Source organism: Cannabis sativa, chromosome 9, assembly GCF_029168945.1.
Source record: "Cannabis sativa cultivar Pink pepper isolate KNU-18-1 chromosome 9, ASM2916894v1, whole genome shotgun sequence".
NCBI classification, from domain to species: Eukaryota; Viridiplantae; Streptophyta; class Magnoliopsida; order Rosales; family Cannabaceae; genus Cannabis; species Cannabis sativa.
The window spans coordinates 13,109,011-13,129,869 of NC_083609.1; the positions used below are offsets into that span (position 1 = coordinate 13,109,011).

The following is a 20,859-nucleotide window of genomic DNA, read 5'->3' on the forward strand; positions in this document are numbered from 1 at the left end:
CCGGGTCGTGTGAACGAACTCTTTCCTCTTGGCGCTTCTAACCGCCTCATTGTAGTACTTCGCGTTGAAGAGTTCCCGGAACCTCTCCCAAGTCATGGTGGTGACGTCGTGAATCCGAGACACCATGTCCCACCATACCAGGTGGCATCCTCCCGGAACTGAAATGTGGCGCACACCACTCTGTCGTTGCCGGTGACACCCATGAAGTTCAAGATTCTGGTGATCACCGTAAGCCACTGTTCGGCTTTCGACACATCTGGACCTCCCAGGAATACCGGAGGTGCTTGTTTCCGGAACCGCTCATACAAAGGTTCCAATCTATGGGCCGCCACTACCATCTCGGCCTGGGCAGCAGGGGCAGGTGCCGCTGGAACTACCGGCACTGGAACTGCAGGAGCACCCTGCTGTCTCAACCTCTGAATCTCGAGGTCTTGCTCTTCGATCCTGGCTTGCATTTCCGCAAACCGCAACTCCCGCCCGGGCTCCCCGATCGGCCGGGGAGCCCGGGCAGCCCGTGGCGGGTTCTCATCACCCCGACCACGAGCCCCGCCTCGGGGACCTCCGCCGGCCCCTAGCAGGTGGGGGAAACTGAGCTCCCTGTCCCTGATTCGACCCTACGGAGTTGCCCTGACTCCTCGTGGTCCGCCTGGCGTCCATCTAGTTAGAACCGCCTGCGAAACCAAGAGTTGGCATATCAGGTCGTATTCAGGGCGAGCTTACTAATGCCGCTTAATTTGGAAATTAGAAATGAAACATGCGCCTATTCTACTATCAGGCTACTAACATGCTTCCTAACAGGCTTTTCTTTTTCATAACTGAATAAAATAAACTACTAAAGCAATAAAGGCTTACTGAACCGTGAACCGAGCTAACTGCTGATGATGATTGTACATGTCGTGACGATCTTCGGAAGACAACCTGGTGGCTCTGATACCAAATTGTAACACCCTAACTAACTTAGGCGTATTACGTGATTTGTAAACGAACTGTGCAGCTCGTTGCTAATCAACGAGGTTTATGGAAAAACGTGATTGATTAAAATTTTGCTTTTTCATTAACTTATAAACCATTTTACAAAAAGTCACGGGATCCCGATTTATAAAATATTTACAAACGTTTTTACTATTCAACTTTTACATCAAAATAAGGTCATCTAACGACCGTTACAAAAATCTCAGCCCTGCTGTCCCGAGGATCGTACGCTCCAGGCCTAACCGCCCCGACATGTACAATCTCATAAGCTCGCTCACGGTCCATCAGCAACTGCCTTGCCTTTACCTACACATGAAACTAAACTGTGAGTCGACAGACTCAGTAAGAAAAGCATACTAATATCATACATAAAACTGACTGCCGTGTCCAACACGATACTGAGTCCCGCTACTGCCATGTCCAACATGGTACTGAGCACTACTGCCATGTCCAACATGGTACTGAGTTTTGAACGTTCGGGGACGGTACTATTGACAAGTATCCTCCGATCGGCCGAACCGGTCATACTCCGGCTTGGTCATACTCCAGCCCGTACCGACGGGATAGGTCAATAAGATCGAACCACCAACCAGTGTCAGCCTGATCGGTCGAACCGGTCATACTCCGGCTGCTGGTCATACTCCAGCCTGTACCGACGTGACAGGGTTGGATGGTTCGAAGCCTAAATACATATCTAATGTAATCTAACAGGCTTCCTACATGCACGCTAAACATGTAATCTACATATGCATACTGTTATACTAATCTTACCTGGATTCCGATTTCAGGTGTGCTTGGTCAACCTGACTGGAACTGAAGCTGAACGGCGGATTACTGGCTCCTAAACCATAAAAATCACAACGCTATAAGTGACCCGCTAAATCACTTCCCGGGGACTAAAACTTGAAACTAAAAGTTTCCCTATCGATAAAAAGCATGGCAATACCCCTAAAAACCCAAAAACGAGGAAAACTAGGGTTCTGAAAAATCCCCCATCCGGAAGTCCGGTTGCCCAACCGGAATTCCGGTTCGGGAAAATTCGAACCCCCATCCGAATTCCGGATGCTCAACCGGAATTCCGGTTCCTCGCAGGCAGCAACCAAAAATTCCCATATCTTGACCAATTCGAACCCAAATGGTCCCAAACTTTCCAGACCTCCTCTATAGGTCCCAAATGACCATTCCAAGGCCTCAAACCTACCCAGAAACCTCACAAGCAAATTACACCATTGAAGACCAAGCTTTGAGTTCAAGAACTCAAACTTGGTTAAACCCACTAGCATGCACCCTAGCCTAGTTAATTCTACTTAACTAAGCATTAAAACACCTCTGCAAACTAACAATAACATCCAGCAATACACAGAAACTAAGCAAAGCATTTTCCTCACAAAATCACCTATTTTCACATATAATTTAAAAGCTTGAACAATCTAACTAATATGCTTTCAACACAGCTCATTTAACATCAAAAATCATGCTTTAAACAACTTAAATCAACAACAAAACACAGCAGAAACATCTCACAAAAACTCATGCATGCATCATCATGTTTCACATAGTTTTTCAAGAAATTAAAGAGGGAAAGAGGCATGAACCAACCTAGCTTGCAATAGACCTTAAAGGATGAAGAATAACCAGCCAAAATCAAAGGAAAAACACCTTCTCCTAGCTGCTCAAGGCTGGCCGAAAATGGAAGAGAAAGAAAGAGAGAGTTTGAAACTTTTTTGGAATTTTTCTAAGTGTTGTAAAATGAAAGAAAAGTCATTTAATACCATCTTAATAAAACCATTTCAGCCAAAAGATTAATTAGAAATAAACATTTAATTCATTTATTAAATCATAAAAGACAACACACTAATGGGGCAAAAAGACCATTTTGCCCCTCCACCATAAAATCATGAAAATCATACTAAAGGGGTATTTTTGGGACATTCTAAATTCCCGGCCATTCCCGACATTCCCAATGTCTAAAACCCGTCCCCAAAATACTAACATACTAAGTTGTGATTTCTACTGAGCCAAACGCCGCGTTCCAAAATACCGGACACCGGAAATGCGAAATATAATAACTGCTGATAACATACTCATGCATATCTGAATTCCATAAATATCCATAATAAATTATTTAAATAGCTATAAATAATTTCCTGATTAAACATAAACAACTGCTAATTTCCAAATTAACTAAGCGGGCTTTACATTACCACTTTTCTTACCTTAATTCAGAAGTCAAGAATATGGCCGACCTGGGTGGAAAAACAAGCTAGGCAATCCCGGTCCTATGTCACGACAATTGAGAAACACAAATAAATACCTTAACATAATATTCCGGATTAAAACCCTAATTCTAAACCGATTAGACTTAGCCTTCACCATCAATATAATAATTCAAATAACTCAAAATTATTCAAAGGCAGGTACTAGGTTCAACCCCGAGCTAAACACGGATCAGAGAAAAACCCGAGAATTGTTCCCCTGCTGTAACCGGTCGACCGGTTCTGATACAGCAGAACCAACCGGTCGACCGGTTGCTGCCAGACCAGAACAATTCTGGTTTTTCTCCTCCAGCTCGAACCAAAACCAAATCATACCTAATTTGCACTTCCAGAACAGTTCAACATACTAAATACAATGCATTCAACATATCATTTAATCACAATTCATCATGTTACTCAAAATCAACATCTCACTTGTCAATTTTCATTAAAAACATCACTTTCCACACCTATTTGTTGCACAGCCCTTAATCTCCCTCAATCTTCATTCACACAAGTTCCAAATCACCCTAAGAACCTACCCTAACTTCAGCTTATACCCCAGCTCTGAATTAAATGAAAACCCTCACCAAAACCTAATCTAAACTCATGGAAACCAACCAAGAAAAGAGTAGAAACCTTACCTCCACTTAGCTAGCTCCTAGGGTTAGGATTAGCTCAAGAATTTGAAGAAAAAGAAGTGAGTTTTTCCCTGGTTCCAGCTGCTACAGTGATCGGCAGAAGGAGAAGAAGAGAAAAGCTTGGAGTTGTGTTTTTTTTTTTGAAAAGAAAAGTGGTTTCTTGCCTTGGAAGGCAACTTCTTTAAATAAGGGTTTCTTTTTTTTTTTTTTTTTTTTTCCTTTGCAGCCACAAAATAAATAAGTAAAGAAAAGAGATTGCCAAAAATAAAATGACTAAACTATCCCTCAAAATAACCTAAACTTAAATTATAACCTAGGGGCATTTTGGTAATTTTACTAATTCCCCAATCCGACATTCTAATAAAATTCTAACTTAATCCAGGATATTCTTAAAATAATTCTTTCATTTAATGTCGTGACATTGCTAACCACATAGCTAAAATTCCACAATTGCCGGGCCCAAAATAACGTATTTCGTTAAATAATTTCTCAACAATTTATCTAAGTAAGATCATAATCCTACTTCATTTTCCAAGTAATTACATATTTAATAAAATATGTCCATTTAAATATTATTTATTTTCTGGGATATTACAACAATTGACCCAACACCACCTCAGCCCACTACAATTGACCCAATACCACCTCAGCCCACTACAATTGACCCAACACCACCTCAGCCCACTACATTAGACCCAACACCACCTCAGCCCACTACATTAGACCCAATACCACCCCATCCCAATCCATTTCACCCAAGTGTTGACATACCAGTAAACCAACCCAATGTTATTGACCCAACAACATCACAACACCAAGACAGAAATGGGACACAACAGGCCAATGATGAACAAGATTTTGAGTTTCATGAGGAGGAATATGAGCAAGATGTCCAAGCTGAGAGGAATATAGCCAAGCCAACAGATCCTAGCAAATGGTGGTCAAGTGTCACTAATTTTTGCAGTCAAGGTGGTGAGGGTAATGAGTGTGAAGGAGATGGAGTTGAAAGTGAAGATGACTTGCAAAGTTTAGCAAGTGATGATGAGGAAGGTCAGGTTAGGAAAAATTCAAGACCTGAGTATAATCCACAGTGTGACAAGGCTTGTTTTCAGTTTAAGAAAGGGATGATTTTTGCAAATGTTGAAGTTTTCAGAAAGGCCCTTAGGGAACATTTTATTGCTAATGACAGGGACTTCAAGTACATTAGTAATGACCAAAGAAGAGTGAGGGCCACGTGTAAAGGTAATGGTTGTGAGTGGCTGATTTTTGCATCTAGGGTTAACTCAGATGAGTCAACTTTTCAAGTCAAAAAGCTAGTAGAGGAGCACACATGTGGAATAGTCCTTGACAATAGGCTTGCAAATTCTGATTTCTTGGCCAGACATTTCCTGGACAGCTTCAGATTAAACCCAAGTTTGCACTTCACAGCCTTCAAGGAGATGGTGTCAAACACTAAATTTTCCAAGGTCAGTAAATGGACTTTTTACAGGGCTAAGAACATTGCCTTAGAGATGTTGGAAGGATCTGTGGCCGACCGTATGCAATTCGGATGACTATTGCAAGCAACATGCGCTAACCAATCCTGGTAGTACTGCCAAGATCCAGACTAAGTTGGAAGGTGATCAAAGGGTGTTTGAAAGGGTGTACATTTGCTTAAAAGCTTGCAAGGATGGGTTCAGAAATGGGTGTAGGCCTCTGATTTGTCTAGATGGAACATTCTTGAAAGGTTATTGCAAGGGTTTGTTGTTGGTTGTTGTTGGGATAGATCGTGAGAATGCCATCTACCCTATTGCCTATGCTATATGTGAGAAGGAAACAACTTATTCCTGGACTTGGTTTTGTGAACTGCTAAACCAAGATCTAGACAATGAGAGGACAGATTTGTACACACTAATGAGTGACAAGCAGAAAGGTTTGGAGAATGCTGTTGGGAGGGTTTTCACTGGTTCAGCTGTTAGGCATTGTGTGAGGCACCTTCATTCCAATTTTAAGAAGGACCATCCTGGTTTGTTGATGAAGCAGATGTTGTGGGCAGCTGCTAGAGCAACCACTGTACCAGAGTTTGAGAGGAAAATGGCAGAAATCAAGGAAGTTAATCAGGCTGCATACAATTGGTTAGCTGCTAAGCCACCAACAGAGTGGACAAAGGCCTATTTCTTAGAAGGTGTCAAGTGTGATGTTCTGCTCAACAACCTGTGTGAGTCTTTCAACAATGCTATACTTGAGGCTAGAGACAAGCCCATAATAACCCTGCTGGAGAAGTTAAGATATTGGCTCATGTGTAGGTTTCAAAAGAAAAGAGAGAGTGTGAAGAAATGGAAAGAGGAATATGGGAGAAACATATGGAAAATCATGGAGCAAAACAAGAAAATTGCTTCAAATTGTCTAGTAACACAGTCAACAGAAGTAATTTTCCAAGTGGACTGTCCTGGTACAGTTAGCTATGCTGTGAACTTAATTGAAAAAACCTGCAGCTGCAGAAGGTACCAACTTAGTGGAATACCATGTGGTCATGCATTAGCAACCATATGGCAAGCAGGGCATCAAGTGAAAGATTATGTCTCACACTTTTACAAGAAAGAGATGATGGTGAAGGCCTATGAAGGTGTCATACACCCAATGCCAGGACCACAGTTTTGGCCAAGATCAGGTCTCAATCCAATTCAACCACCAGCTGAGACAAACCTACCAGGAAGGCCAAAAAAGAAGAGAAGGAGAGATGTGGATGAACCACCAGCAGCAAATTCAACCACTTTAAGAAGATTTGGACAAGTTCACAAATGCAGTAGGTGTGGTGTTCGTGGCCATAATGCAAAAAAGTGTCAAGCTGATCCAACTACACAGGTTATTTTTTCTCATTTAACAACTACACTGGTTGACACTTGTTATATCCCTATACCTGTTAGAGTCATTAATCTATGTTAGTGCAGGTTCCAACTTGTCTCACACTTGCACTTTTATGTTATTATGCTTAGAAATGTAAAACTAAGTTATACATTAGCTTTTCAATTCAATTAATGTTTGGATTAATATATGTCTAACTAATAATTTAATTTTACAGCCTTCTCAGCCAAAGAAAAGGGGGAGACCACCATCTGCCAATCCAACTGATGCAACCAAGAAAAGAAAGGAAAGGTTGATGAAGCAAAGGCAAAGGGATAATGCTGCAAGGCTCTCTGATAATGCAAATATTTAGGGATTTATGATGGAAGTTTTTTGTTGTAATGTGGTGAACTTTATGCCAATTTAACATATTAACCTTAACTATGTTACCTAATGTATCTACCTAATTTAATGTGTGGCAATTTGGTGGACTTGATGTCATTTTGTGTCCACCCTTTTGATGCCATTAAACTATGTTATGTATTTTGTTTAAAAAGCACAAGTATTAGGTCTTTTTGAAACTTTGTGTATTTGGATAAGGATATCAATTCTGAAGGGATTTATGTCTTTTGTCCACACTTTGTATCTGATGATGCAAACCTAATGGTTGTATCTTTTGATTATTTCCCTTTGTAAAATACTAAATATAAATCAAAACCCACACAATTCATGCAATATCACTTAATAAAAAAGAGTAATTCATTCATACATAAAAGAGTCATTCATTCATACATTAAAGGTTTCTAGTACAATTCTTAACCTTCTTCATTTCAGAACAACATTACATAGAGTACAACTATAACTACACAACCTAAAAACCAAATCCAATAATTATATTTTCCCCTTTCAAATGCAGATGTGCTTTCATTATAATCTTCCAAAGGTGCATGACTGTGATGACTACTACAATGAGTAGGAACATCTCCATTTGTACAAACTCCATGGCTGCAAGGGGCTGTTCTTTGTTGATGCACAGAACAGTACCCCATCGAAACTTCATGCCCACTCCAATCTCCATGGATACAACATCCACCTCCACAATTTCGAAACATCTCCCTGTCAACCCACTCGAAAAAATCGCACCCACCATTCCTCTGAAAAACCAAACAATCAACACCCAAAATAAGAGGGGGAAAGTTTCAGAAAATTGCAAAAATTCAAGCTTCACACACTAACAATGGTCAACCACTTGAAAAAACCCCTCGGGCTGCCAGAATTTTTAGGCAAAAAAAAAAAAAACCTACCTTATGGATTGGGCAGCACTTGAACCTTCTCCCAGGATTCTTCATCGTCTTAGAGGTGCGAATCACAACTTCCAATGGTGGTTTACAATCGCAAAACCACCGTCCCATTGCCTCACTGTCACCTTCGAGCTTACAACAATGGTGGAAAAGTGGAAAAGTTTAGCCTCAGATTATTTAGGTTTGAGTTATATAAACTATTTATTTATTTTTTATTTTTCTGGTTTTTTTCTAAGTATTTTTATTTTGATTTTAAGAGGGTTTAATTAATCTTAGGGTTTTATTTTAAGAGGGTATTTTTATTTTGATGTGGCATAAATTTTAATGACATGGCACGACACCTGGCACATTACAATGCAAAAAACGGAGAGGTACCTACGGAAGTTCCAGAGTAGTGACGGAAGGTATTTATACCGCCAAAAATAGGACTTAGGTATTAATCTGCTACTCGGCATAAAACTTAGGTATTTTTGCCGCAAATTACTCTTAAATGGTTGAATTTGAAAATTGGCATTTTTGAGAAAATCAGATGCAGAAAAGATAAAACTGCAAAATTGCCAAAAGTGAGGCCCAAATCCACTATGCATGGCCGGCCATTTTTGTAGGGAATTTAAACTGATCTTTTCATTATTTTAATGCCAAATAATTCAAACCTAACCCTAGTGGAATGCTATAAATAGATAGTGAAGGCTTCAGGAAAATTACACTTAAATTTTCTATTTTTCCTTCAGAGAAAAAAAACTGAGCCTCTCTCTCTCCCTATCTGGCCGACCACTCCCTCTCTCTTTCTTCCCTCTTGAATTTCAAAATCCTTAGTGTGAGAGTAGTGCCCACACACAGCAAGTGATACCTCAATCATAGTGAGGAAGATCGTGAAGAAAGACTTTCAGCAAGAAGGAGTTTCAGCACTAAAGAATCAGAGAAAGAGATCCAGGTTCAGATATTGATAATGCTCTGCTACAGAAAGGAATCAAGCGCTAGATATTTGAACGGAAGGAGTCATATTATTCCGCTGCACCCAATGTAAGGTTTACTAAACTTTATATGTGTTTATTTCATCGTTTTAGAAAGTTCATATTTAGGGTGTTAATCAACATACTTGTGAGTAGATCTAAGATCCTGGTAAAATAATTTCCAACACTTTGATTGTCACAGAAAACAGTGATATCCTCAGATTTTATCTCCATTTCATTTGACATTCCCTTGAGCCAAATAGCTTCTTTAGTAGCTTTTGTAGCAGCCATATATTCAACTTCAGTGGATGACAGAGCAACCAATATCTGCAAGTTTGATTTCCAGGTAACACAACTTCCATAGACAGTAAAAACATAACTAGTTAGAGACCTTCTGATGTCAATATTTCCTGCATAATCTGAATCAACATAGCCAGTTACATCTCCATGTAACTAGTTTCTGCAATCAAATACCAGACTAGAGTTTAATGTTCCTTTAATGTATCTCATTGTCCACTTGAGTGCAGACCAGTGTTTCTCTCCAGGGTTGGCTAAATATCTTCTTGTAACACTCATGGCATGAGCAATATCTAGTCTTGTGCACACCATTGAGTACATTAAACTTCCCACACAGCTTGCATAGAATATTTGACTCATGTGCTTCCTTTCAGCATCTGTTGTTGGAGCTTGAGAAATGGACAGTTTGAAATGTTGTGCTAATGGTGTCAATAAAGCTTTAGAGTTGATCATTCAAAACTTGTCAAGCACTTTTTTGAGATAGTTTCTTTGAGACAAAATGATCTTGTGAGGCCTTTCTCTTCTGATGTCAATGCCTAGTATTCTTTTTATTGTCTCTAGGTCCTTCATTTTGAATTCCTTGCACAAAAGCTGCTTGAGCTTGTCAATCTCAGATCTTTCCTTTCCAACAACCTGTATGTCATCAACATACAGTAGCAGGTAGATCTTGTTGTAAAATACACAAAGGGGTCATATTTGCTCTTAATGTAGCCAATCTCGTTCATGTATTCATCAAACTTCAAGTTCCATTATCTTGGAGCTTGTTTAAGACCATATAGGGATTTCTTCAAGAGACAAACTTTATCTTTGTCTTGGCTTTCAAAACCTTCAGGTAATTGCATGTAGATCTCTTCTTCTAGATTACCATGTAGGAAGGTTGTTCTTACATCCATTTGATCCACCTCAAGATCAAATTTGGCAGCCTTAGACAAAATCACTTATTGAGGCTTGTTTAACTAATGGTGAGAAAATTTCATTGAAATCCACACCCTTTTGCTGAGTGAAACCCTTAGCTTCCAATCTTGCCTTAACCTCTTTGTACCATCCTTGGAATCACCTTCCTTTTCTCTGAAAATCCATTTACAGCCAATAACCTTTTTTCTAGCAGGCTTCTTAACCACAATCCAAGTTCTGTTCTTCTTGAGTGAACTCATTTCTTCCTGAATTGCTTGTAAACAAGCTTTACTATTCTTACCATTGATAGCTTCAAAATAACTTGAAGGGACTGAGCTGTCAATCTCAACTGCAACAGTGAGTGCAAAGGCTATAAACTTAGCATATCCTAGTCTATTAAGTGGCCTTATTTCTCTTCTATCTCTATCTCTTGCTAGCTGATAGTTGCTGAGATCATCTTGATCATCATCAGATCTGTCTTGACTTTCTTCATTATGCTTTTCTTGTGTTTGATCTGAGTCATTACTTGGCTCCACCTCAAGTTGTAAACTGCTTGAATTAGTGTCTTTTGCAGGGACAGTTTTAGTTTGATTTGTTGTCACTTTCATCGCCATCTCATCTTCCCTGAACACAACATCCCTACTTATGATACATTTCTAAAAACTAGGTTCGAGACACCACAACTTATACCCATTGATCCCATCAGGGTAACCTAGGAATAGACACTTAATGGCTCTAGGTTAGAGCTGTCTTGTCTTATGTGAGCATAGGTTATGCATCCAAATACCTTGAGATGTTCATGCTTAGGAATTTGACTAGTCTACATTTCTTGAAGGGTTTATAAGTTTAAAGTCGTTGAGGGACATCTGTTAATTAGATAAAAAGCTATTTTTAGTGCTTCTCCCCAAAACAATCTCTCCAAACTAGCATTATTTAGTATGCATCTTACTCTTTCAAGAAGAGTTCTATTCATTCTTTCAGCCAAACCATTTTGTTGTGGATTCTTGATAACTGTGTTGTGTCTTCTAATTCCCTCTCTTATGCAATAGCTCTTGAACTCATATGAACAAAATTCAAGGCCATTATCTGTCCTCAAAACTTTGATGCAGCATCCTGTTTGTTTTTCTATCATGATTCTCCAATTGACAAATGTTTGAAAGGCTAGATTCTTACTTTTCAACAAGAATACCCAGACTTTTCTTGAGTAATCATCTATGATACTTAAGAAATAGTTTGCAACCCCTAGTGTTTGAATTTTGGAGGGACCCTAGAGATCAGAATGAATGCAGCTCAGTTTCTCTGTAGTTGTATGCATACCTTTTGGAAATTTCACTTTGCAACGCTTTCCCAATACACAGGTCACAGAATTCAAGTCAATAGTACCCAAGGGTATCTTACAAGTAAAACAAAATGTACAAGATCAATCAACGACCAAGTACCGTCTTAAGTACACTTACTAAGACATATAGTAAGTCCTAAGTTGTATAATTGAAAATAACAGGCTCACTACCTAGCCTTATACAGAGATTTCAAACCACGCATAAGGCCACAGTTGTATATGCCTCCAAGGCCACCACAAGACCCTAGCCGAGGTCAAAAGAGGGAGGAAAACTGGCTTCCCACTTGGAGCCTTGGCCTTGACCGGCTAGGGTTCTAGGCCTGAGTGGCCGGCCAGACCCTAAGACCAAGTCTAGTGGCCGGCCAGGAACCCTAATTCCAGGCATAGGCCGACCAGCCCAGGGATACAGTCCCTATGGCCGACCAGACCCCATGAAAGAAACTTATGGTCAGCCAGGCCTCAAACAAGGCCTACTTGGTCGGCCAGGATCTGCATGGATCAGAACACGTGTCTTTTCAAGAACTCAAACATGTTCTTCGTGTTCTTCGTGACTCAAAGAGCCAAAAATCACAATAAAGGTAAGATTTAGATCTTTTTCGTCTAGAAAAGTAGAAATCATACATTATGCAAGGCTATCGTGCGGATCAAAACATCAAAAGGAAAACAATCTAATGTAAGAATCAAAGCATGTTCAAAGCGAAGAATAGCGTTCATGCATCTATGGCAAAATCAATCAAATCAAGTAAAATAGCGGGAATAAAAAGCTTACCCACTACAAGATTTTGTTGAAGAAGAAGGCAGGAAGCTTGGATCATCAAAACGGCACAAAAATCTCGAGAAGAATGATGCTTCTGGGTTCAGCCACTTAGAGAAAAGGAAGAGTTTTTTCTAAAACAAATTTCTAGTGACATAAAGTGAAAAGTAAAAAGTGAGAAGTGAAAAAAGGTTTTCCCCCAAAAGTCACTTATGTAATACATGTAGGCCCCTTTTCTTCACTTACCTCACCTACACATCATAAAGGCAACTAAGTAGTTATTTCTCAATTGTAATGAGATCAGACAGTCAAGACAAAGTGCATCAACTTTTATTCAGCAAAGGCTACAATAGTCCCGACCACATCAATATTAGTTGGTAAAGTCCCTATTCGTACAGACGTCCGCACAGGGGCTTAGGGGGCAAATGTTATCACAATTTTTGTTCTCCTGACATGGCATGCTTACATGGACAAAATCAATGCGGCGTGACAATACAACTAACCAATAGGAAGGCCAAGTCAGCACCTGAGCAAACAGAGACCCCATCACTCAAACGAGCATCAAGTGACAGACCAGCTCCTCAGCCTTGGGACTATACCTGGCCGGCCAGTTGGTTGTGCACTTCTACACGTGGACAGCAACTCATGGGCTGCAAATTGGGCCCTAAAAGCCCAACAAAATGGCCAAATAATATCTAGATTCAATGGCATTTTAGTCTTTTGTAATTATCTAACAAACTATGCAAATATCTAGGGATTTAAACTGTAATCTAAGATTTACCTTGTATTTATTCCTAAGGGTGTTATAGCAGATCCCACCTATAGTGATCCGTATAGTATTAACCCTCGAAATTAATATAATTAAAAAGGAAATAAGTCATTATCCGCTATCACAAAGAAGTCGAACTTCTATAACCAATCTGTGCATCTATTGTTTTTTATTTTTATTTTGCAAACACGTAGCAAGCATTAAATCTATCTATACGACTACGCTATCGATTGATCATTTTGGAAAGAAGTGGATTTAAATCGTACACTCAACTAAGGAACATTTCTCTTAAGGATTTGAAATTTGAAAATAACTCCAATTTTGTAGAATTAGTCGAACTTCCAAACCATTTTCATATAAAGAAAGTTTTAGTTCAAATCATATTACAATAGAATACACAAAACTAAACTGTTTTAACTAACATCAAAATAGAAGACACTAATGCATCATTTGCCAAGCCAGATATCAAAACATCTAATGGGGCATTCACACTAATTTCATGACAAATCAGAAAAAATCCACCATCGATGTAGTTGACATGTAATCTAGATAATGGAAGCAGAAATCCAACGGTGGACCGATAAGGAAAAATGACTACTCTAATAGGTTAAAATTCTCCATATCTTTCCACCATCTACCAAACTGTTCAAACCAATATTTTGGATTAAAGCAGTTTTGATAGCTCTTAAGGTACATACATGACCTGAATGGACTGCAACATGTCCGAAACAGCAATTACAAGATCACCAGATTTGATCAAATTCCGGGCCTTGAGCAAAGAGAAGGTCTTGTTCAGATTACTTTCCATGTCGTCGGAGAAGCTCAGGCGAAAGGGTATGAGACCCCATTGCAAATTCAGACGCCTGCGTAAAGATGTTGTGGAAGTGAAAGCAAATATTGGGCAATCAGGACGGCAACGTGACAGGAGTGATGCCATGTGCCCTGTCTTTGTGTAGACGAAAAGGGCATCCACCCCTAAATTATTAGCTGCCAAATCATACAAATCATACAATTCAAATCAATATAAGATCAACCATAGAACAAAGAACATTCACAACCCAATAATAGCATAATAACTTTGTGAATACGCAATAAGCTTGGGAATTTACACTTAAAATAAGCATCTCCACACTGTATACAGTTCCAAGTAAAGAGATTCAAAATGACAAGTAGACAACTTACACAACCAGAAAATAAACATTTAGTGGACTGGAAAGTGATGATTTTTCTATTAGTAACATTAAAACATTCAAATAGGTGTATTCTATAAATTCCATTTTAGATTAATTTTAATAAATTTCACATGAAAATTGTCCGAGGGTTAATTTCATGCAAGCCTTGCCCTGTTTTCAAGAAATACAAGAAATATATCCAAGCATAGAGCATAATAATAAGCAAATAATAGATGGCCACTGAACTAGAATTAGCGATAAGAAGATATGACTAACAAGTACTTACCCATCTTAGCAGCAGAACTGCAAATCTCCTCTGAGATGTTGTCCGAATGTGAAGAACCAATGTCTGGGAGTTCCATAGGATCGTACTGTTTCTCATCCCTCCACCACTTCTCAATTCTCACGCTAACACTTCTGAGAACAGCCAATGCCTTCATTGGGTACTGGCCCATGGCTGACTCACCGGAGAGCATCAGAGCATCTGCTCGCTGTCTAACTGCTTCAGAAACATCAGCGACTTCAGCCCTAGTGGGTGTAGGGTATTCAATCATAGATTCAAGTAACTGAGAGGCCACAATGACAGGCTTATTTAGCTGCCTGCAAAGTTGCACAATATTTTGCTGGACTGAGGGAACCTGTTCCAATGGTATCTGAGCACCAAGATCTCCCCTTGCTACCATAGCTCCATCCGATGCTAGAATAATTTCTTCCAAGTTCTTCAATGAGTCGATACTCTCTATTTTTGCAATGACACCAATATCACTGCATCAAAAAAGCACAAGTCCATTACTTTCAAAGTTTGTATCATGATGGAAACAATGAAGGAACATAGAGAAGAACTGCACATATACGTGTAGAAAGAAGCATATGAGAAGTTGTCAACTAAAGAAACTTGGATACAAGAGACATATAGGCGTCGTTTGGTAGAAGCGATTAAATATTTCATAATAATGAGAAAGTTGAGGAGGCAAATATGATAGTTTGGAAACTAGTATTAACTGTGTTTAGCGAAAGTTTTGTTGTCCATTGGAATCTTATATCTGATTCCTAAGAATGTCACTTTATGTTTTTAGTTACGAATAGCATGAGTATGAATTTGATAATTTTTAATATTTTCATAAAATTAATATAAATTATAACAATATATTTTATGGATATAGTATACTGAAAGACACAAAGAGCAAATGTGATTTTAAAAGATTACAAATATTTTTTTTTTTCAGATTTTTATTCATAAATGAACTTACTCATGAAACGAATACTCAGCAAAATAAAATAAAAAATACAATTATTAAATACTAAAAGCAAATTTAAGTTTTAAAAAAGAGAGTTATCTTTTATTTTATTTTTAATATTATTACATTTCTCATTTCAAACTAAAATATTTTTTTTTGAACAAATTTCAAACTAAAATATTGGTACAAAAGGCTTTACAAATCTTTCTTAAATAAAAAACTTTATTTGTCATATTTTAGATTATTTTAAAATTCAAATTTGGTAAGAACATGAGAAAGTTCCTACATTCTCATTCCCACCTCAAAACTCCCATACTTCAAAACAGCCTCATAGTGAAATTTGCCAAACAGGAATAAGAAGGGGGAAAGGGGAGGGATGGATGGATGTTCCATTTCCATTTCCATTCTTTTTGGCTGATAGAGAAAATTACCTATCACGAGACCTTGCGGCAAGGTAGCTCTTAAGATGAGTGATCACATCAGCGGACTTGACAAATGATATGGCAATAAACTCAACACCTTCTGCAATCCCAAAATCAATGTCCAACCAATCCTAAATACATGAATAACTGAGAGTTAGTATATATACATATATATAAACATATATGAACCCATATGCACTGGTCCACAAAAAGGTAAATCACAGAGAACCCCTTATCATTTAAAGGGTGAAAGAAATCTGCACTGCTTATGCAACATTCATGTATTGAGGTCTAAATGTACAAATATGCAGCGGTTACTCGAGTAGTAAATGGATGCAACTCATGACAGGGGATGAAGACCAATCTATTGTGAGTTAAGCTCAGAACCTATCAAGTATAAATTTATGGACTATAGCTATTCCATTACCACAATTCTAAATAAATGAACAATTGAGTGTTAGTATATATAAAAACATACATATGTATATATATATATATATCAACCCAAATGCACCGGTCCACAAAAAGGAAAATCAAAGAGAACTCCTTACCATTAAAAGGGTGAAAGAAATCTGCACTGCTTATGCAACATTCATGTATTGAGGTCTAGGTGTAGAAAAATGCAGTGGTTACTCGAGTAGTAAAATGATGCAACTCATGAAAGAGGATGAAGACCAATCTATTGTGAGTTAAGCTGAGAATCTATCAAGTACAGATTTATGGACTATAACTATGCCATTACCAAAATAAAATCATGAAATTCACAACAAATGCTTTTAAGAAATGCATTCTAATAATATTTCATGATATACATCTTCAAAAAATGCTTTTAAAATTCAACTTGTAAGATAGCCACCGGCCAATGCCTATTGGTGCTCAATACTTATCATGTTCCCACGAGCAATAAGATAGATAATTGACATTCAAAAAGGAAAATGCATTAGTAGCAATCATAAATGGCATAATTCATACAAAGCATACCAAGGCTAAACTTTGCATTGTTCTAGGTGTCGAAATAATATATTTTAAGTTTGTTGAAAAGATGAAATTTATAGAGGAAGCAAGAAAAAATTAACTGACCTTCGAAGAAATTGTGGGGAGCATTGCATTGCGTTCCCGTACCACACTCCCATCTCTCCAGAAAGTCAAATTAGCCCGAGGCAGCAATAGTCCGGGATCAGTACATTTGCACTTAACATCTGGACCAATCTTCTCAATCACTTCAAACCTTACCATACCACCATCCACAACAAGTTCATCGCCAACTTTCACATCTGCAGCATTGCAAATGACATAACAGGACAAGACACTTGACATTAGTTCTTTCTACGTGAAAACTAACCTTCCACAACTTTCAACTTTCAAAAAGTATAAGAGAATTTAGACATAATAACCTTCCGCAAAACCATCATAGTTGACATTGATGGTGTGTTCTGGTTGACCAGATTCGTAAGTTCTAACACTAAAGGTCCAGATTTCACCATCCTACATACAAAGAGTAAATGATTACAACTATGGCCACTAGAAAACACTTTCACCTGAAGAGGTTAATACAAGAAATGTTACTCTACATCCAATTCTAATCTCTCAACCAGAATCACTACAAATTTCAAAAATTGTTACAAGTTATTTTTTTGTAGTCTAAACAAAGACAAAATGAGAAGTTTTACAGTCCTACATAAAATAATTATCAATTGGAAAGGTTTTGTGAGGCATGTTAATAAAGATTGTCTTTTTCTTTTCTCAATCTTATTTTTTTGTAGTCCAAACAAAGACAAAATGAGAAGTTTTACCAGTCCTACATAAAATAATTATCAATTGGAAAGGTTTTGTGAGGCATGTTAATAAAGATTGTCTTTTTCTTTTCTCAATCTCATTCCAACAAATGAAGAGCTAATTATATTAGTATTTTTGATAGCTCATAAGCAAATAACAACATGAATAAGCGAAAATTCAAAGCATTTTTCTTGTCTCCTTAATCATTAAACATACATTCAACAATGCCAAAAAGCAGACAATTTTACCTCAGCTTTGGCCGAAGGAGCTCCACCAAGATCTCCCATGTGAATTTCACTCCCTTCAGTATCCATCATAATAGCGACGGCGTAACCCTTCTCCTCGTTAAGCCTCCTCACACGTTTGATCACGTTCCGGTGCCACTGGTGCGTGCCGTGGCACATATTGATCCTGGCCACATTCATGCCACCGACCGCTAAAGCCTCCAGCTCCTCGAACCCACACGTGTTGGGACCGATGGTGCATATCAACTTGGTCCGTCTCGTACTCCTGAATCCATTCTCCTTCAACTCAGCCTCCGTCACAGAATCAACCTCAATTGAACTCGAATCCGTCACGGCCGCCGCCGTAGACGTCGCAGAAGCGTACGTCGCCAGCGCCGTCGCACCAGACAAAACCCCTCCGGTGCCATTGTCATTGACCAGAACAGGCGAAGAAGAAGAAGAAGAAGAAGAAGATTCGAGATCTGAAGATGAAGAAGAAGAAGAAGAGGCCTGGATAGTTAGCTTGGGGAAAACAGTGACCGGGAAACGGCGGCTGGAGGTGGCCGGAAGAAATTGCTTAGTCTCAGAGTAAGTGGCCCGTTTGGGTAAGGTATGGTTAGGTGACCGGTTATAGGCGGTGAACAGCTGCAGAGATTGAGCCATGACGGGCCGGCGAATTTGCGTGAAATGACCGAAAAGCTCAGACTGAGCTTTTAATAGGAGAGAGAGAGTGAGAAAGAGATTTTTGGGCGGAGATAACAAAGAGAGAGAATGAGTATAATTATTTAATTTTTATATATTTATTCGAACATTGAAGATGTCGCCGCCAGGTCAGCAAGAGGGGTCGGTGTACACAGCACAACGGCTAATTGGGTTCAGTGCTGCTTATTACGTGGCGACATTTAATTGGTGTCAGACTGTTCGGTGGGGACCGGATCTGTTTGCTATAAACGTGGATGGTCTGGATGAAGCCATTTGCATTATTTGTAGTATATATGGTGGTATGGTAACTACGATATTTCCCAAACATTATTTTATTTGGCATATATGCGTACTATGGTAATAGAATCTTTTGGTATGATTTTTGGGGTTTTAACGCTGTAAAATGTAGTTTTCTTTTTATGACTAAAAGATATATACATATCCTATCTCTAGAAAAAGCTCTTAGTTTATGACCTAAAGTTGAATGCATTGAATACTACGTTTCTTCCTTACCAAAAAAAAATAAAAAATACTTTCTAGTTATAGCCTGGTGCAAATCATGTGTCGCATGGCGGCAATTTAAGGTCAGCACCTAAGTTTGAGGTTCTTTAATTACGAAGTTCTATCAAATCATTTTACAAGAAAATAACTCTTTCCTGGTATAAAACTAAAATACAGTTTACTTACTGAAAAAAATGTAGGTGATGCAAATTTGACATATACAAAATATTTGATGTATAATTTACATCGTAAATTTACTATTTTTTGTTATAAAATAATATTTAAAAAAATAAGAAAAGAGAGAATACAAAGAAAAAAAATAATGAGAAAAAGAATGAGATTTTTATCAATACAGTAGAACCTCTATTCATGAATACTCTATTCAAGAAAAACCTCTAATTTTTTATAAAAAAATGAAGTCCCAATTTGAGCCCGTTATAAATAATAATAACCTCCATATTGCAATTAGTTATACATTTTTTAAGTCTCGTATTAATAAAAGGGATAATTTTACAAATGCACAAAAACAACAAAAAAAACAACAAAAATACGGTCACAAAATTTTAAACATTTTTACGATTTTTTTGATTTTATTTACATAAAATACGGTCTTTTCATGTTGAAATTTTGTTCATTTGTTGTTAATTTTTTGTTATCTGTATGTTATTTTTTGCTGTTTTTTTGTTGTTATTTTGATGTTACTTTTATGTTATTTTTTGTTGATTTTATGTTGTTTTCGTGTTATTTTTTGAAAAACCGTAAAAATGTAAAGAAATATTCTTTGAACGTAAAAATGTAAGTATTTTACAAAAAATTGTGCCTTATGTAATTATTCCTTAATAAAATATACCTCTATATAATAATAATTACATTTTAAAAAAATATATACATATATTTTATAAATTTACTTATGTAGAATTAATAATTTTATTTCAAATTATAGTACATGTATCTTTATATATTAAAAGTGCCTATCTAACGACATTTCTTAGTTTAACAAAATATACTTAAAAATAAAAGAATATTCTGTTAAATTTAACGATTAAGTTTGATCTCTCGTTAACAAATAAACCCAATAATTAAACCAAAAAATTAAACAATCTTTTAAATATTAATAATCTCTTTTTAAATTAAAAAAAATCATCTTAGCCATATATCTCTCTAACAAACCTATCTTAGGAGAATATTAATATTTTTTTTTATTTATTTTTTAAAAAAGAAAAATCTTTATATATTAAAGTTAACCTCACCTTATCTAATGTTTTCTCTGGATAAGCATAGGAAGCAGAAATACCATTTCTATCTTTGTGTGATTACAGATATACCACTTCTGTCATTGACCCACTTTTTAGCTTTATAAATGGAGATGTTCATATAATCATCTACTACTCCAATAATAAATTTATTTACAATTTTATAATTACACTAATATTATTTTTAATACATTATTAAATAATATTTTAAATATAAATATTTAATTTTTTCAAACAAAAAATTTGTAATCTTTAAAAATAAAATACATTCAAAATCTTAAAAAGACTAAAATCTTAAATAAAACTAGCAATACGTGGCTCGGCACGTACATTCACCTAGTAAATATTATATGTATTCGAAAATAATTTTAATATAATATAGTATTAAGAATTGTTTATTGGTATTTTTGTTACATTGATATTTTTTGATATTTTGATTTTTTTTTTCAAGTGTAACTTTATTTAGTTATAACCTCTCAATGAGAATATTATTTTCTTGGTTCCAAGTGTATTCTTGGATAGAGGTTCTACTGTTTATTTTAATAGAATGAACCTTTATTTATACAAAAATAT

At 37.2% G+C, this 20,859-nt stretch overlaps 2 protein-coding genes across 2 annotated transcripts; both read right to left on the reverse strand.

The window, feature by feature from the left end:
* Positions 1–7,153: 7,153 nt before the first annotated feature.
* On the reverse strand, positions 7,154–8,450 carry LOC133030857 (uncharacterized). Its single transcript, XM_061103793.1, has 2 exons — positions 7,996–8,450; positions 7,154–7,845 (listed from the first exon to the last, which is right to left on the reverse strand). The coding sequence occupies exons 1-2, from the start codon at positions 8,101–8,103 to the stop codon at positions 7,522–7,524; spliced, it is 432 nt and encodes a 143-aa protein (XP_060959776.1). The 5' UTR covers positions 8,104–8,450; the 3' UTR covers positions 7,154–7,521.
* A 4,867-nt stretch (positions 8,451–13,317) lies between these two features.
* Positions 13,318–19,048, reverse strand: LOC115722084 (pyruvate kinase isozyme A, chloroplastic). The gene is made up of 6 exons (XM_030651204.2): positions 17,855–19,048; positions 17,225–17,315; positions 16,911–17,104; positions 15,840–15,961; positions 14,457–14,935; positions 13,318–13,985 (listed from the first exon to the last, which is right to left on the reverse strand). Exons 1-6 carry the CDS (start codon positions 18,491–18,493, stop codon positions 13,684–13,686), a joined length of 1,827 nt encoding a protein of 608 aa, XP_030507064.2. The 5' UTR covers positions 18,494–19,048; the 3' UTR covers positions 13,318–13,683.
* Between the last annotated feature and the right edge of the window lie 1,811 nt (positions 19,049–20,859).

Bases quoted from the DNA above. Each gene is read 5' to 3' on its own strand.
- LOC133030857 (XM_061103793.1), bottom strand. From the start codon at position 8,103: ATGGGACGGTGGTTTTGCGATTGTAAACCACCATTGGAAGTTGTGATT. The intron at 7,846-7,995 runs GTAGGTTTTTTT...TTGGTTTTTCAG, and splicing joins AGTGCTGCCCAATCCATAAG to AGGAATGGTGGGTGCGATTT.
- LOC115722084 (XM_030651204.2), bottom strand. From the start codon at position 18,493: ATGGCTCAATCTCTGCAGCTGTTCACCGCCTATAACCGGTCACCTAAC. The intron at 17,316-17,854 runs GTAAAATTGTCT...CTTTGTATGTAG, and splicing joins CTCCTTCGGCCAAAGCTGAG to GATGGTGAAATCTGGACCTT. The intron at 13,986-14,456 runs GTAAGTACTTGT...ATGATTTGGCAG, and splicing joins CAGTTCTGCTGCTAAGATGG to CTAATAATTTAGGGGTGGAT.